Source organism: Panthera leo, chromosome D1, assembly GCF_018350215.1.
Source record: "Panthera leo isolate Ple1 chromosome D1, P.leo_Ple1_pat1.1, whole genome shotgun sequence".
NCBI lineage: Eukaryota > Metazoa > Chordata > Mammalia > Carnivora > Felidae > Panthera > Panthera leo.
This window is the reverse complement of record NC_056688.1, coordinates 23,265,986-23,283,206: the sequence shown is the minus strand read 5'-3', so window position 1 is coordinate 23,283,206 and position 17,221 is coordinate 23,265,986. Positions and strand designations below refer to the sequence as shown.

Sequence of the window (17,221 nt, the reverse complement as noted above, 5' to 3'; positions counted from 1 at the left end):
CACATTAAACTGGCCACCATACCGTCTGGCAACTCAGAATCAGAGAAAACACACAAGACCTGATTACAATCGTGCAACAGAAAATACTGTGACAGTGTGAAGTGCAAGCATGGCTGACAGAGAAGCTGGGAGACAGCAAAGGCCAGAGGCATGGGTGTTCTCACCCGACAGAGTGACAAGAGGGACGCAGGGCTAAAGGTTTCAGTATGTGTACGATTCCAGAGGCAATTTTTTAAGACTCTAAAAGCACTAACATAAACATAAATATTGGAAGGAGAGGGGAGACAGGGCAAGGAGAGTATAAAGAAGCCTAAACCTCTCAATTTCCACTGTGGAGGACTGATAGGGTCAAAACTGTACAAATCAAGAAGTTGTATGACCTTAGTTTTCAGCTAAGTGTTTGGAGGAAATTACCAGAAGCACCAAACCCAGAAATTCTCTTCATGGTAGTTGCTTCTGGAAAGCAGGACCAGGGTGGGGCAGAGTAGTATAAGAGCCTGTTCCTGGCCATGTAGATAAGCCCCTCAGGGCTATCTGATGAGCTGACCATGGGACTGTATGACTGTGATGAATGGCCTAATCCCACCACAGAGGTTTATTCAGTAGGTCCAGATTTGTATTCGAGAAAGCTCTTTAAGCAATCCTGATGAAAAGTTCCAGTTAAGAATCACATTACTAAATAAACGTCGAGTTCCATTCAAACCTGAGAGACTGTGGTTCCACGATCTCATATGATACAGAAGTCCACTGAGGTGGGCTAGCCAGCTATTGGATTCCTCATTTTTCTTTCAGAGAAACTGGGTCCCAGGGCAATTCCATGACTTGCGCTGGTGTCACCTCCCGGCACGGGGCTCTTCAACACCCCCGCTCAGGTGGAAACCCGTCTGGTGAGGCTTTCCCTGTGGGTCACTGCTCACAGAACTCTGGTCGTTCAGCTCAGCTGCAACGGGAGGCCTGCCGAGGACACCCACGGAGGAGGGGGCGACAGGCCTGTGCCAGCGTGTGCTGGAGTAGAGCCCACAGAGCCTGGTACCAAGCCTTCTCTTCCAGGTGCTGGAGGACCTCCCCACATTGCCCTCTTCTGCCGGGGCCGGCACCGTCCTGGCACGTGCTCCAGCACAGCACGGGCTCCCCTGTCCACGAGAGACAAAAGAGCCAGGCTCCGCCACTTGTCTGCCCCAGAGAAAAGGACAGAAGTCAAGTGCCCAAAACCCAGAGGAAGGAGGCTTTAATCAAACACTTACTTTCAGCAACAATGTCTAGAAACCAAATTTGAGAATGAAAGCAGAGCCCTAAAATGTAATGGGGGAGTGTTCTTAGTTCTTCTAAGGACCTACTAGTTTTTCTTACCTTTTATTGGCCAATACGTTATATGCCAACAGCTAACAGCAGCTGTTACACACACATGTAAAACAACAGGTGTACACATATGCACACATTTATACACATGTGTATATGTACATAAATATAAGGGGCGCCTGGGTGGCTCAGTCAGTGAAGCGTCCAACTTCAGCTCAGGTCATGATCTTGCGGTTTGTGAGTTCGAGCCCCGCATCAGGCTCTGTGCTGACAGCTTGGAGCCTGGAGCCTGCTTCCAATTCTGTGTCTCCTTCTCTCTCTGCCCCTCCCCTGTTCACGCTCTGTCTCTTAATAATAAATAAACGTTAAAAAAATTTTAAACAAATAAAATAAAATAAAAATAAATATAAAAATAGGTACCATTTGGGGCACCTGGGCGGCTCAGTCGGTTGAGCGTCCGACTTCAGCTTAGGTCATGATCTCACAGCTCGTGAGTTCGAGCCCCGCATCAGGCTCTGTGCTGACAGCTCAGACCCTGGAGCCTGCTTCTGCTTCTGTGTCACTCTCTCTCTTTGCCCCTAACCCACTCGCATTCTGTCTCTGCCTCTCTCAAAAGTAAATAAACATTAAAAAAAAAAATTAAAAAGAAAAATAGGTACCATTTGAAGACCTAAAATAAAACAAAAGAACACCCGTGCATGGAGCATGCAGTCCAAGAAACAGAGCCTTACCAGACTTTTGACATCCTTTCTGCCCTGCCTCCACCAGCGATAATCACTTTGCTGAATCAGGCATTAATCATTTCTTTATCTTCTAAATTCTATTACGTATGCATGTATCCCTAAGCAGTATATTGTTCAGCTCTGCTTGTTTTCAACTTTATCTAATTGGAATCACACTGTGTATTCTGTGTCTTGCTTTTCTGGCTCTACAGGGTGAGATTCTTGACATGTATAGCTGTAGTTCATTCATTTCCCCTGCCCGGAAGAAGCAGTCTGGTGCAGGAAAGCACCTTGATTTACTTATGTATTCTACTGTTCGCTGATAACTGGATTGTTTCTAGATTTTTCTATCATGAACAATGCTACCAGGGAATGGCTAGTTTAAAAAAAAAATTTTTTTTTTTTTTACTATTTATTTTAATTTTTGCGAGAAAGAGAGACAGAGCGTGAGCAGGGGAGAGGGAGAGACAGGGAAACACAGAATCTGAAGCAGGCTCCAGGTTCTGAGCTGTCAGCATAGAGCCCCAGGCAGGGCTCGAACCCTCGAAGGGAATAGCTAGTTTTTAAAATGCTCCCTCCAAACAAGCCCTCACTCTGGACTGCAGGGGTCCTGGTTTTGCCTCTGTAAGGAGCACAGGGAGGAAAACCGTGCCTGTAGCTAAAATACTAAAATGCAGAGTTCTCTGCAACCGAAAGACGATGTGATTCCCAGGTTCTCTCCACACCCTGCCCTGGCCTCACTCCCACACAGACGCCTTCTCCTCCTCTGAACCTGAGATTCCACACCCCTGCTCTACATCGGGGAAAACAATTGGCCTTTTTAGACACAGTCTGGACTTCTGAGTCACACCCCTCTCTCTACTATCTCCCCCCCCCCCCCGTTCTCCCCCAGGTAAGGGAGAACAGAGATCCTGATGAAAGGGCTCCATTGATAGGCCATGGGTATGAGAGCGTGAGAGCCGGAAAAGCAGATGATCTAGGCTCTGCCCTGCATGGATGGCCAGGGAAGCATGGAGATGCCAGCCATCTGGCCTACCCGGCCCTCACATTTGCCACATGGCCACGGGGGGGAAAAAAGGAGACCTGCGCACGGTCAGGGCCAGGCACCTAATGTACACTATTTCCATTTAAGGCCCATACAATCTTAAAGGTAGAAAAGTAATAATAGAAAATGACTAACACTTACCAAGTACACACATAAGCCAGTCACAGACCATATGTGCTTTGTGTCATGAGCCATAACCCATGACTGTGATGACGAAATTGATTTAGGAAGTTAAGAGCAGCATTTAAACGGAAACAAACAAGACTGGAATTAAGTTGGAAATACTGGTGACTGTCCGGTAAAGTAAGGGTTAAGTACTGTTGTGTGAACCTTCTGTGTCCCTCAAATCCACTTACATTTATTCACGTGTACTGGGTCACAACGTAGAATGTATCTCTCCTTGTGGGCAGAGGCAAAAACATTTTATGTCACTTATTTCATAACAGTCCTGAACTAACCTAATTTAACAATAACTGGAGCTACTTCCCCAACTACATCTGTATCACACACCACAGACATCAACTGCCCCCTCAAGCTCCTGACAAAATGGCCTCTTTTCTGTTCCTCTTTCCTCCTCCAGAACACATGCTGTGCCCTGAACATTCTCCCACCCCCCTCACCAGCTCTTAGCACAGCTGGTTCCTTTCCATCCTCCAGGTTTCGGCTGGAGTGTCATGGCCGCACAGAGCCAGCCCCTCTCCTGCCCGTGGCCATGTAACATTTGTTTCCTTGTTTGCTGTCTGCCTCTGTGCCCCAGCTACCACTCCAAGGACAGAGCGAGTATCTGATGCACTCACCGATATATACCTAGCACAGCACCAAACATGCGGAAGGCACTCTGTCTCTGTTAAATGAATACAAAAACTTACCAAGTCTTCACAGCTGGTAAAGGGACAAAGCCAGGATTCCAGCACAGATTATGTCTGACTCGAGGCTTGCTCTTAACCTCTGCACTACATTAAAACTCAGAAACAGCACAACACTGCCTTGGGCCACACCTCTAGTAAGTAAACATTAGCACTGGGACAGGACTCGAGCACGTCCAACTCCAACGCTCATGCTCTATTGTGTCAACAGGGTGGGGGGCCATGAGTGGCTCAAAGGGGCAGTCTCTTATAGTCAGCTGAGAATTTGGAAGGGATAAAGGAGGAGAATGCAAAAATCATCAGGCTGGTAGGGAAGAAATGAGTAGAGAGATAACAGAAGAAATCGAGAGCAGGTAGTTCAGAAATCTAGGGGAGGGGTGCCTGGGTGGCTCAGTCTGTTGAGTGTCTGACTCTGGAATTCGGCTCAGGTAATGATCCTAGGGTCATAGGACTGAGCCCCATGTTGGGCTCCACACTGAGCATGAAGCCTGCTTAAGATTCTCTCTCTCTCCATCTGCTCCTTTCCCCTTCTCGCATGCTCTCTCTCTCTCTCTCTAAAATAAAAAGAAAAGAAAAGAAAAGAAAAGAAAAGAAAAGAAAAGAAAAGAAAAGAAAAGACTGAAAGAAAGAAAGAAATTGAAGGGAGAAGGGCTTCCCTACGCAAGCAATATTGTGGGGAAGGAGGCCTGGAGGAACAGCCAGAGTTGGCAGAAAAACTCAAGGCAGCAACTGTGCAGGGGGCTCAGAGGGCTGAGGCTGCAGGAACCCTGCCTAAAGGCCTCTACAGGCAGTGTTAGGAGTTGGTGACTCTGAGGTTGGAGAGGTGGGGCGGAGAAGGCTCCTGCACACAGGCCAAAGGAGCTGGCCAAGGGAATGCTTTGGCAATGCCGCCACCTTGTGGCTGTGGAATGCTTTGCCTATAGGAAAAAAAAAACCCGGCTGAGTTTGTTTGTTTGTTGGTTCATTTCCCAGCAGCATTTATTGAGCACCTAATATGGATCGGGTTGCTGGGGACCGTAAATGGGTCTGACATGGCTCCAAATTTCCAGGACCTCTGTCCCTACATCCAGGTGGTGACCAAACCTTGTTCAGTTTACTTCCCTCTTTCATAGTAACTTGTAGGGTGTCCTTCCCCAAACAAGACTGTAGAGCAGAAAGGGTATCCTATTCACTGCAAGTTACAGAAACCAGCATAGAACGCACCACATGAGAATAATCATGGCGGTTATTATTTAATATGGGTTAAGTGTTTTTAAAAACATTGGCACACCTGGGTGGCTCAGTTGGTTGAGCATCTGACTTCGGCTTAGTCATGATCTCAGTCTGTGAGTTCGAGCCCCGCGTCGGGCTCTGTGCTGACAGCTCAGAGCCTGGAGCCTGCTTCGGATTCTGTGTCTCCCTGTCTCTCTGACCCTCCCCCATTCATGCTCTGTCTCTCTCTGTCTCAAAAATAAATAAACATTAAAAAAAAAATTTTTTTTAATAAAAAATTAAAAAAATAAAAAATAAAAACATTAGCACATGCGGTACCTGGGTGGCTCAGTTGGTTAAGCGTCTGACTTTGGCTCGGGTCATGATCTCACGGTTCATGAGTCTGAGCCCCACATAGGGCTCTGTGCTGCCAGCTCGGAGCCTGGATCCTGCTTCACATTTTGTGTCTCCCTGTCTGTCTGCCCCTTCCCACTTGCGCTCTGCTTCTCCATCTCTCTCAAAAATAAATGAGGGGCACCTGGGTGGCTCAGTCGGTTGAACGTCCGACTTCGGCTCAGGTCATGATCTCACAACTCATGAGTTCGAGCCCCGCGTCGGGCTCTGTGCTGACAGCTCGGAGCTCGGAGCCTGCTTCGGATTCTGTGTCTCCCTCTCTCTCTGCCCCTCCCCCGCTCATGTTCTGTCTCTCTCTGTCTCAAAAATAAATAAAAAACATTTAAAAAAATTTTTTTTTTAAATAAATGAGCATTAAAAAAAAAAATAAATGAATAAAGACATTTGTGTGTCTGAGCCTCAAACAGCTTACCTATGTGGGAGCTCCGGAGAGAGAGGTCAGGTAGGCGCTTACTGCAATGAGCCTGAGGTTCGTGGAGAGGGCAGGGGTGGAGAAACAAACACGGGCAGCACCGCACACAGATGGTGTTTAAAGACCAGCACCTCTCAAAGTCGGATGTGCCTACGACTCGCCTGGGGGCTTGGCTAAAATGCAGATACTAATGCTGACTTCTGAAGCTGGGTCTGAGATTCCGCATGTCTAATGAGCTCCTGGGTGACAGTAATACTGCTGGTCCACAGACCACACTTGGGAGTGGGAAAAATCCGGACCGGGTTAACCAACTGTGGCCAAAAGGTCAACTCCACCGCATGGCCTGTTTTTCCACATACAGCAAGCTAAAAGTGGCGTTTTCTTTCTTTTTTCCCTTCCCCCCAGTCACAATGGAGAACTTTACTGGACTCGGCTCAGCTCGAGAGCCTTGCAGGCCCAGTACGCTGGCCAGCAGCTCTGGCCAGCCAGAGCTGGAGGACGGGATTCCATCTGACGAGTCTCAGAGCGAACGGTAACCCCACAACCCAACACTCTACCTAAGATTACCTAGTTGGGAGACAGGGCTGCGCCACGACGCATGAACAGATTAAATCTTTGTAAGTAAGAAACATCCAGTGAAGAGAAAACGACAATTTAATGCACCCGTCTACACACAGTGCTCTAGGGCAGATGAGTGGGGGTGTCTGGCCTGGGTGGGTAATGAGTGGGCCGGGATGTCCACGGCACCCGGCAAGCAGGGGCGAGGCCAAGGGTAGCAGACAACAGGCACCGGGACACTGAACTTTTACAAGACTGATTACTGGGGGGATGGCTGTCCCGTGCGTGCGTGTCACGCTCTTCGTTTCGGAACGAGGGGGTGGTCTTGACATCGCTGTCTGTGGCTGGTGCACTCAGAGAGAGGCTACTTTGTGGGGAGGATGAGGGCAACGAGGAGACCGCAGGGGCCGAGCATCTCGGAGAAGATGAGGGTCAGGATCATGCCCATGAAGAGCGGGGGCTGCTGGGCCATGCCATGCACACCGGCGTCCCCACAGCCACCAGCCCGCTCAGGCCAGCACCCAGCTGGAGGAAATTCCTCAGCTGGAGGAAACTCCTGAATGACTGTTGCCGTCATTCAGGGAATCAGCGACAAGGACCGCCACCACCAGCCCGTAGATGGCAATGATACCAGCGACAATGTGGGGATGATGGACTTCACGGTCGGTTCTGGCTGCATGACAGACATGGCCACGATGCTGGGCCACTCTTGGCCATGCCGTGAGCGGCACCCAGGGCGCTGAAGACCATGGCGGCCAAGGTGCCCATGACCGTGAAAAAGGAGGTGTACTTGGGGCCATTCTTGGCCTTGGACGTGCCTGCGGGTGGGGAGAGGGTGAGCTCAGGGGGCCAAGGGGGCGGCGAGGATGGGCCGGGCACAGCAAGCGAGTGGGAGGTACACAGTCAGGTGGCTATGAAGGTGACCCGGCTCGTCAGCTGCTGCACCCTGAATGAAAATTGCATTTTCATTTTTAAAGCAGTGGTTTAAAAAAAAAGAAAAGAAAAGGGGCGCCTGGGTGGCTTACTCGGTTAAGCATCTGACTCTTGATTTCGGCTCAGGTCATGATCCCGTGGTTTGTGAGATGAAGCCCTGCATCGGGCTCTGACAGCATGGAGCCTGCTTGGGATTCTCTCCCTCCCTCTCTCTCTGCCCCTTCCCCGCTCGCGTGCTGTCTCTCTCTCAAAAATAAATAAGCATTAGCCACTCTGGAAAACAGTGTGGAGGTTCCTCAAAAAATTAAAAATAGACCTACCCTATGACCCAGCAATAGCACTGCTAGGAATTTACCCAAGGGATACAGGAGTGCTGACGCATAGGGGCACTTGTACCCCAATGTTTATAGCAGCACTCTCAACAATAGCCAAATTATGGAAAGAGCCTAAATGTCGATCAACTGACGAATGGATAAAGAAATTGTGGTTTATATACACAATGGAATACTACATGGCAATGAGAAAGAATGAAATATGGCCTTTTGTAGCAACATGGATGGAACCGGAGAGTGTTATGCTAAGTGAAATAAGTCATACAGAGAAAGACAGACACCATATGTTTTCACTCGTATGTGGATCCTGAGAAACTTAACAGAAGTCTATGGAGGAGGGGAAGAAGAAAAAAAAAAAAAAGAGGTTAGAGAGGGAGAGAGCCAAAGCGTAAGAGACTCTTAAAAGCTGAGAACAAACTGAGGGTTGATGGGGGGTGGGTGATGGCCATTGAGGAGGGCACCTGTTGGGATGAGCACTGGGTGTTGTATGGAAACCAATTTGACAATAAATTTCATATTAAAAAAAAAAGCATTAAAAAATGTTTTTTAAATAGATAACAACAAAAAATCTTTTAAAAGGATGAATATGTGACAGAGACCATTTATAGGGCTCATAAAGCTTAAAATATTTCCTCCCTGGTCCTTCACAGTAAAAGTTTGTCAACCCTGATCTAGAATACCATCCAGGGACAGGGTGTATGGCTCTACAAGAGAGAGAGAGGAGTTCTGAACACTGAAAAAAATTTTTATAACTTCTGATCACCATGCCTAGTTTGGGGGGAGAAAATAAAAGTATAATGCACTCCATGTATGCTAATGTTTCTGCCAAGACCCCGAGCCCTGCGAAGGATGAGCTAACACATGAGGCCGCCAGGTGGGAGTGGGCAGCACTGGAGAAGAGGCAGAGAGACATTTGGGGTTGTCAGTGGGGAGGAAGACCTGTAGCGAGCAGATGACTGACTGCCTCTTGCAGTCTTTAGCTCAGGAAGAAAAAAAAAAAAAGACAAAAAACAGAAAGACAGGGCAGTGGCCACCACCACTTGCGTGCAAGATCACAGAAGTACTGGAAAAATTACATGAAAAGGAAAGGCTGGGCATTCCACAGGGTTTCTCTGTGCAGCAGAACCTTCTGTATTTTGGCTGAGAGAGAGAGGCATTGGGGAAGATGAGAGAAAGGGGTGGTAGCAGGATAATGACCTCGGAGCCTATAGTTTGGGGACTGCCCCAAGGGGTGTTTGGCTACAGAACCTTCTGTCATGCTTCTGCCACCCCGTGTGGAAGACTGCATTTGCTTAAATGTCAGCTCCTGAGAAAGTAAATACAGCTGTCCATTCCCATCAACTCGCACCAATCAATCTGGCTCGCTTTCTGCGGAGGACCAGGCTGTTTTGCCTTCAGTTGTGAACGGTCTGCCGGTTTCTCATCAAGTGTTCACATGGATCTCCAAAGGACAACAAATAACGGCACCCTTTTTTGGGGGTGCAGAAAAGATCAAACCTACCAAAAAGCCTGCGGCAGGGTATCTGTAAAGGCAAATTGTTCCTCAATGCTGGAGGACAAATAAAAAGATAGAAGGATATTACAGAACCACCACATGCTACAAAGCAGATCCCAGAATTTCCTGGTTGGAAGGAACCTTCAAGGTCGGCCTGTGTCCTTCATGCTTCCGACAAAGCTGCTTGTTAAACCTGACCAGCTAAAGGCAAAAAGCCCACATCGTGCCTGGCTTTTGACATGGAAGCTGAAATAAATTCTTCCTCTTCTTAGTAAATAAAAAATCCTGGCAATCCAAAACAAATCTCTGCCTTTTAACCAATGAATTCCTTCCCTTCCCAAGTCCATCCCCCTCGATCACACTCCTTTTCTCAGGGACTAGAAAGTGAGTTCTTTCAGGGAAATAACTGATCTTTGCAGCACCCCACACACTGCTCATGGTGCGTGAGTCCGCTGTCTACTGAAAGATCTTAGTTTTTCTGCCCCCCATGGGCTGTGATCTTGGATAAGTTACTTAACCTTTCAAAATCTCAGTTCCCTCAGTCCTATCACAGCAGGGCTATTCTGAGTACTAAATACAATGATACATATAGGACACTTAGAATGGTGGCTGGCACAGTAGTAAGAGTTTACTAAATGTTGACCACCACTATCATTCAATTGGTAGACATTCTACACCACGAATCACACTACCTCCCCAAAATACACTACACCAACCTCAGCACTGACATTTCTTTGTTATGAGGTCCCATTCTGGGCTTCGCAGGATATTCACGAGCAGCCCTGGCCTCTACCCTCTAGGTACCAGCGGCTCCCCTATTTTCCCAGTTCTGACAACCAAAACTGTCTTCAGAGATTGCCGAGTGTCTCGGGGACAGTTTGCACAAAATCCCCTCCACCTTCCACAGAGAACTATTGAACGAGCATATGCAAATCAGTTTTGCAGAGTAGCCAGCACACCCCCTAATTTCCCACCAAACCCCTCTCCCCACATGAAGCCACTTTAGACACCACTTGCTTACCACTCAGCTGCCGTGGAGGAAACAGGTGATAGGTGCTGTAAATATCATTGGAGAACTGCAGCTGGAGCTCAGGGCTGCCCATCAGGAGCTGGGCCACCTGCTCCACCTGAAATGGTGTCTTCTCCAGGATCACAATGGCATCCTCTCCATCCCCGTCCCCAGAGGCCTCATTTACCTGGAGGCAGAGACACCATCAGTGAGCCCAGAAACAGAAACAGTAGCTCTGGGGCCTCCTGTTCCTTCTCCCAGAGCAGGCATCTCATTAACCCAAATGCTTGTGCATTCACATCTTTCTTCTCAAAGATGCAAAACTTCTCTACTTTCTTCTGCTTCAGACTTGGAGGGCCTTTGTCAAATTCTCCCCATTTCACAGATGAAGAAATATGTCTAGAGAGATTAAGTGACTTGCCCAAGGTCACACGAACAGTCAGTGTTGAAAAAAGAAACTAGAGGGGTGCCTGGGTGGCTCAGTCAGTTAAGCGACCGACTCTTGATTTCGGCTCAGGCCATGATCTGTTGATGAGTTCGAGCTCCGCGGTGGGCTCTGAGCTGACAGCGCAGAGCCTGCTTAGGATTCTCTCTCTCTCTGCCCCTCCCCAGCTCTCTTGAGCGTTCTTGCAAACACTTTCTCTCAGAAATAATAAATAAGCATTAAAAAAGAGAGAGAGAGAGAGAAACTAGAATCTGGGTATCCCAGTTAACTCCTAGCTCAAAGGTTCTTATGGCTAAAATCTTCAGCAAGTGCTGCAGACTGAAGACAGGTGGGGTTGAGAGAACTAGACAGAACCTTTGTAAAAAAACAAAACAAAATAAGACACAGAGGCACGGTAGCCCAGGCCAAGGTCCCCCTGATCCTCCCCAAATGAGAGCTCCTGCTAGGGGTTCTGAGGAATCCTAGTAACCTACTCTTGGCTGGGCCTCCTCACTAGTTCCCAGGATGGTCTCCAGTCTCTTTTCAGTCCCTTCTGTAGAGCTGAGCACATGGTATTAGGGACAGCTATCTACCAGATATTCTGCATTCTGAAAATCAGGGATAGTAACTTACATCTCTACATCCCCAGCACCTAGCTCAGTGCTGTCAGTGCATGATATGTGCCACTGAATTCGCAATTTAATAAACTGTCTCCTCTGTTAGGTCTGAAATCCTGCACACCTGGGATCCTATCTCCTACAGTCTCTACGTCGTTCCACAGATGATCCAGCAACACTGCGTTCCTAGACCTCTAATTCGTTCAGAGAATACAGGATGACTGGCTTGGAGAACTTGAAACGTGATTTTTATACAAGTGTTAGTTACTTTTGGTAAAGGAGTTATTAAGAAAATTAACCCTACGCCTGTTGATTTCCTTGATTCTACGAGTAAACTTGTCCCCCGTAGCACCCCCCCCCCCCACACACACACAATCTAGTGGTACACTTTTCCCCCCCGCCCCCAGGAGTGCGATTGGTATTTTCCGGCCGAGCTCGGGTTAAAAAAAAAAAAAAAAATCCGCCTCCAAGGCGATGATTGGCTCACTCCAACCCAGGGTTGCCTAATGGTACCTTCCCATGGAGAAAAATTATTTTGTCCCGCGCGGACTCCCGCAGCACTTTTTTCACTCTAAAGCCGGAGAACGGTAAGCGCACAGGAGCGGAGGTACCATTCTCAACGCCCGCGTCCTTTGCCTCTGTGCTGGCAGCTTCCGCCTCCTCGGCGTCCAGTTCGCGCTTTCTCTTGCTGGGCTGAGTCGTTAGGTCCGCCATGCTTCCCGGTTGGAGCTGTGCGCCTGCGCAAACCCCAGCCGAGGCCCCGCCCTTCTCGGCGCAGAGGCCGCCGCAGCTTGTCTCTTCCGCGAGGGCGTGACGACTACAACTCCCGAAGTGCTCCGCGAGGAAGCCGGCAGTAGTCCCGGCCCTAGGGAACCTCGGACCGCTGGTCCGTGTGATCTGTCTGCAAGGAGCGTTTTTAATTAAGGCTGCTGGCCTTTGTCCCCTCGCGCTGACCGGCCCGAGTTGAGGCCGGTGCTGAGGGAAGAGAAAGAAGGCAGCGAGTCCCTAACCAGGCCGGCTAATGATGCTGCAGAGGAGGGGGCACTCGCCGCCCTGGGTGCCAGAGCTAGAAAACACCCTTTGGACTCTGGGGGTGCTTTGACACCTGACACACCGTGGGTTGGATACTGACGTTTTTATTAAGAATTATGCCAACATTGCGTAGCGTGGAAGGAATGTTTCTGAAACAGAGCTCTTGAGCCAATCGTACTTCTTGGTCGATTTTCGATAGGAGAGCCATTAAACCATTTCCATTTTTCACCCATTTTCCACCCATTTTCATTTCACAGAAATTTTCATCTTACTCAGTGCTGAAAAGAAAGGTAAGTGAACAGGGCAGAAATGCATGTCCACCATCTTCTTTTCTACCAGGCTAGGGGCTTCTGCCTCCTGTGTTACCTAGTTTGCCCGTAAGTCTGCTATGCTATTCTAGAGATGTGATTTGCAGCTAGAATATGAATCATCTATCAGAATTTCTTTACTTTTTTTTTGCCATATAAAATTTTCACTTATAATTTCTCCCTTTTAAAATTTTTTTTAATGTTTATTTGTTTTTGAGACAGAGCGCGTGCACAAGCTGGGGAGGGGCAGAGAGAGAGGGAGACACAGAATCCCAAGCAGGCTCCAGGCTCTGAGCTGTCAGCACCGAGCCCCGCGCGGGGCTCGAACTCACAGACCAAGAGATCATGACCTGAGCGGAAGTCGGTTGCTTAACCAACTGAACCATCCATTTCTCCCTTTGTAAGTTTCCTTTGTGGCTGTTATTTCTGGCTGGTCCATTTGATGGATTAGATAATTTGACAGAAACTTTATCAAACAGTCCATCAAAAATTGTGCTATTTTCGCTAATGTCAGTTTTATTTTGAGGTGTTTTTTTTTTTTTTTCAGACAAATCTAATGGGGGAGGCAATTTTTGCAATTTCCAATCAGTCAATAACAGTATACTGTATGTCAATGACAGTTCGGTTTGGGGTTATTTCTACCAGAAATACTATTATGAGTTGGAGAAAAATCTAACTGTTCTGTGAAGTGGAGGCCATTAGTAAGGGAGTCTTAGGATCTGGAATAATTATCTTCAACCAAAAACATATGCTGCTTGTCCACAAGTTTCCTGGAGAACATCCCCACCTTCTCGGAATATAAAATCAGAAGTCATAAACTGTGTGCAAGACCAGAGCAAAAGAAGGTCAGCTATGTTTTAACAAAAAGAGCCCTGAATTGGGAGCCATGAAGTCTGGCTCCGGCACTGACCAGCTGTGCGACTTTGGGAAAGTCACTTACCCTCTCTAGGCTTCCATTTTCTGTGTGCCAGACACTGTGTATCTTGAACAAGACAGGGGAGATCTCTACTTTCATAGAATTCATATTCAAATGGAGATGAGGTAAACAAATATGATAATTGTAGGTGATTGAGTGTTATTTATAGAATAAAACAGGACAATGTGATAGAGCCTGGGGATAGGGAGGAGATAAGTTGTTCAGGGGTGGCTTCTTAGGAGGTGACATTGAGCTGAGACTGGAATGATGAGAAGGAACCAGCCATGTGAAGTGACCAGGGAAAGTGTATTTCAGGAAGAGATGTCAGATGCTGAAGACCCTAAAGCAGTAATGAACTTGACATTTTTTTGGAAACAAATATGGCTCTTGTGGCTGGAATGTAGTGAGCAAAGAAGATACACACACACACACACACACACACACACACATATATATATATATATTTTAATGTTTATTTATATTTGAGAGAGACAGAGTGTGAGCAGGGGAGAGGCAGAGAGAGACGGAGACACAGAATTCGAAGCAAACTCCAGGCTCTGAGCTGTCAGCACAGAGCCCAACACGGGGCTTGAACTCACGGACAGCAAGATCATGACCTGAGTCGAAGTCAGCCCCTTGAGCTACCCAGGTGCCCCAAGCAAAGGAGAAATATAAAATGAAGTTTTAGAGAGGTTTATTCATTAGAAGCAAATTCATCAACACCAATGTGACTTTGATGTAAATATCCATTAAGGTTAGAATTCCACTCCTACAAGTCCTGGCTGAAGGAAAGAATGAACTTCTAGGAAGCCTCAACCGTCAAAGGACCGATTAGAATACCAGACAGCAGAGTGCAGCAGACCTTTATGGTGGCAGCACATGTCTTCGCTTGGCGCAGAGGCATTTGTCTGTTGATGATTTTTTAGTTCCTCTTGTTTGTAAACATTAGAAGGCGTTGCACTGTCCCACCTAATAGCCACTAGCCATATGTAGATAGTTACATTTAAATTAACTGGATTGAGATAAATTAAAATTTCAATTCCCCTGTCATACAGCCGTGTTTCAAGTGCCTGATAGCCTCTTATGACTACTGGCTACAACATTGGCTAGCACAGATATGGATTGTTTCTACCGTAACAGAAGGTTTAACTGCTGTATTAGAAGGTTATTACTGGAAAGCCCTCATCTGTCTATAAGCATCAGTCCTTCAGTCTTGTTGAGAAAGCTCAAAACCTCTCCCAAGTCTTTTTTTTTTTTTTTATTTTAAAGACTAGACATTTTGGGGCGCCTGGGTGGCTCAGTCGGTTGAGCGTCCGACTTCGACTCAGGTCATGATCTCAGGGTCCGTGAGTTCGAGCCCCGCGTCGGGCTCTGTGCTGACAGCTCAGAGCCCGGAGCCTGCTTGGGATTCCGTGTCTCCCTCTCTCTCTGCCCCTCCCCTGCTCATGCTTTGTCTCTCTCTGTCTCAAAAATAAATAAAACATTAAAAAAAAACTAAAAAAAAAAAAAGACTAGACATTTCCATTCATGCATTATGATAGACAAAATATCCTAAAAACAGGTCAGCTAAAAACACCTGGGTGCAAAATTTAAAACATCCATTTGGTTACATTGCTGCTGTCTTAATAAAATTTTCAGCAGCGAAAAATGTGGGAACATGAATCTATAAGATGACAAGTGGACACTGAAGCTTAAGTTCTAAGAGTGGTTGGTCATTTCTGGAAATCTAGACCCTTGGGCTTTCAATGTGATGTTCAAGGCACAGAAGACAAGACCCGGGGGCTTGGAAGAGAGCATTTCCCTTAGAGCCAAAATGTCTAAGGTCCACCACCTCAGTGAAAGGGCCAACTATTAAAAACTAAATAAAAATTGTCCCCCTAAAGGAGACGAGATACTTAAATTTATCTGCCTCGACATCTGCATGTGGTGGGAAGAAAAAAAAAATCCTCTGAATATTCGTAACCACAGGCCAGTCTTCATGCAGGTTTAGAATTCAGATTTGCTCTGTCTACTTGGTCCAGGAAATTGAAATTGAAAACTTATTCAAGCTGGTCTTGTATTTTTCATTTACTGTTTTACTCTATGCCAAATTGACTCCAGAAGAAACGGAAAATCTAAATAGATCTATAACTCTTTAAGACATTGAAATTGGGGTTTTAAATCTTCCCATAAAGAAAATGCTAGGCCTGGGGGTACCTGGATGGCTCAGTCGGTTGAGTGTCGGACTTCAGCTAAGGTCATGATCTCACGGTTTGTGGGTTTGAGCCGCGCATCAGGCTTTGTGCTGACAGCTCAGAGCCTTCTTCAGATTCTCTGTCTCCCTTTCACTCCGCCCCTCCCCCAGTCACACTTTTTCTCTCAAAAATGAACATTAAAATTTTTTTAAAAAAGAAAATGGTAGGCCCGAATCGATTGACAGATGAGGTTACTGAACATTCAAGGACTAATAAATTCCAAGCTTAAACTCTTAATGAATAGAAAAAAGGGACCACTCCCCAGCTATCTTTTAAATGAATGATTAACATACAATATCGTATTAGTTTCAGGTGTACAACAAAGTGATTTGATATTTATATACATTATAAAATGGTCACCACTGTAAGTCTAGTTACCACTTGTCACCATGCAAAGTTGTTAACAATGTTATGGACTGTATTGCCTATGCCTTACATTATATCCCTGGGTCTCTTTTATTTTATAACTGGCAATTGTACCTCTTAATCCCCTTCACCCATTTCATCTATTCCCCAACTATTTTATAAAGCTGGTGTAACCTTGGTAACACAACCAGAGAAGGTTAATATAAGAAAAGACAATTATGGGCCTATTGTACATGTGAACAGATATAAAACTCTAAAGAAAATGTTAGCAATCTGAAACCTGTGACTTATAACAAAGATATTGTATTCATCACGGCCAAATTGAGTTTACCCCAGGAATACAAGGCTGGCTTAACATTTGAAAGTCTAATGTTAGGGGCACCTGGCTGGCTTGGTTAGTAGAGCATGCAACTCTTCACCTCAGGCTCATGAGTTCAAGCCCCATGTTGGGCATGGAGCCTCCTTCAAAGAGAACAAACAAGGGCACCTAGGTGGCTTAGTTGGTTAAGTGTCCAACTTCCACTCAGGTCATGATCTCACAGTTCATGAGTGCAAGCCCTGCATAAGGCTCTCTGCTGTCAGGGCAGAGCCCGCCTCGGGTTCTCTGTCCCCCTCTCTCTCTGCACCTTCCCCGCTCATGCTCTCTCAAAAATAAATAAACATTTAAAAATAAATGAAAACAAAAGCATAAGTGAGACAAAGATGGCCGCTATTGTCACTTTCAACACTTTGCTGGTTATCCTGGGTGGCACAGAAAGACAAGGAACTAAAGCTTTTCTCTTTTGCAAACTATATGGTTGTCTTTATAGAAATCCAGCAAAGTCTATGGTCTTATAAGTAGTTCAGCAGGTTGCTTATTAGATCAATATGCAAAATAATTGTCATCCTTCCTATTGGTAATAGATAAAAAATATAAAAATACCATTTGCAATGGCAACAGGAAATATGAAGTACTAAGGAATAAATCTAGTAAAAGTGACTGACCAAAATGGAAAAGATTATAAAATTTTATTGAAATACATTTAAAGAGATTGATAATGGAGACACA

At 46.4% G+C, this 17,221-nt stretch overlaps 1 protein-coding gene and 1 pseudogene across 2 annotated transcripts in view; both read right to left on the bottom strand.

Annotated features, from left to right (window-relative positions):
* Nucleotides 1–12,079, bottom strand: part of DCPS (decapping enzyme, scavenger) — a 47,613-nt gene extending 35,534 nt beyond the window's left edge. For both annotated transcript variants that reach the window (XM_042906993.1, XM_042906994.1), the window contains exons 1-2: nucleotides 11,831–12,079; nucleotides 10,289–10,463 (exon numbers count right to left, since the gene is read on the bottom strand). In XM_042906993.1, the coding sequence (XP_042762927.1) occupies nucleotides 10,289–10,463; nucleotides 11,831–12,031 (376 nt within the window). In that variant the 5' untranslated portion in view covers nucleotides 12,032–12,079. The remainder of the gene's footprint in view (nucleotides 1–10,288; nucleotides 10,464–11,830) is intronic.
* On the bottom strand, nucleotides 6,581–7,407 carry LOC122200211 (annotated as a pseudogene).
* Nucleotides 12,080–17,221: the final 5,142 nt, after the last annotated feature.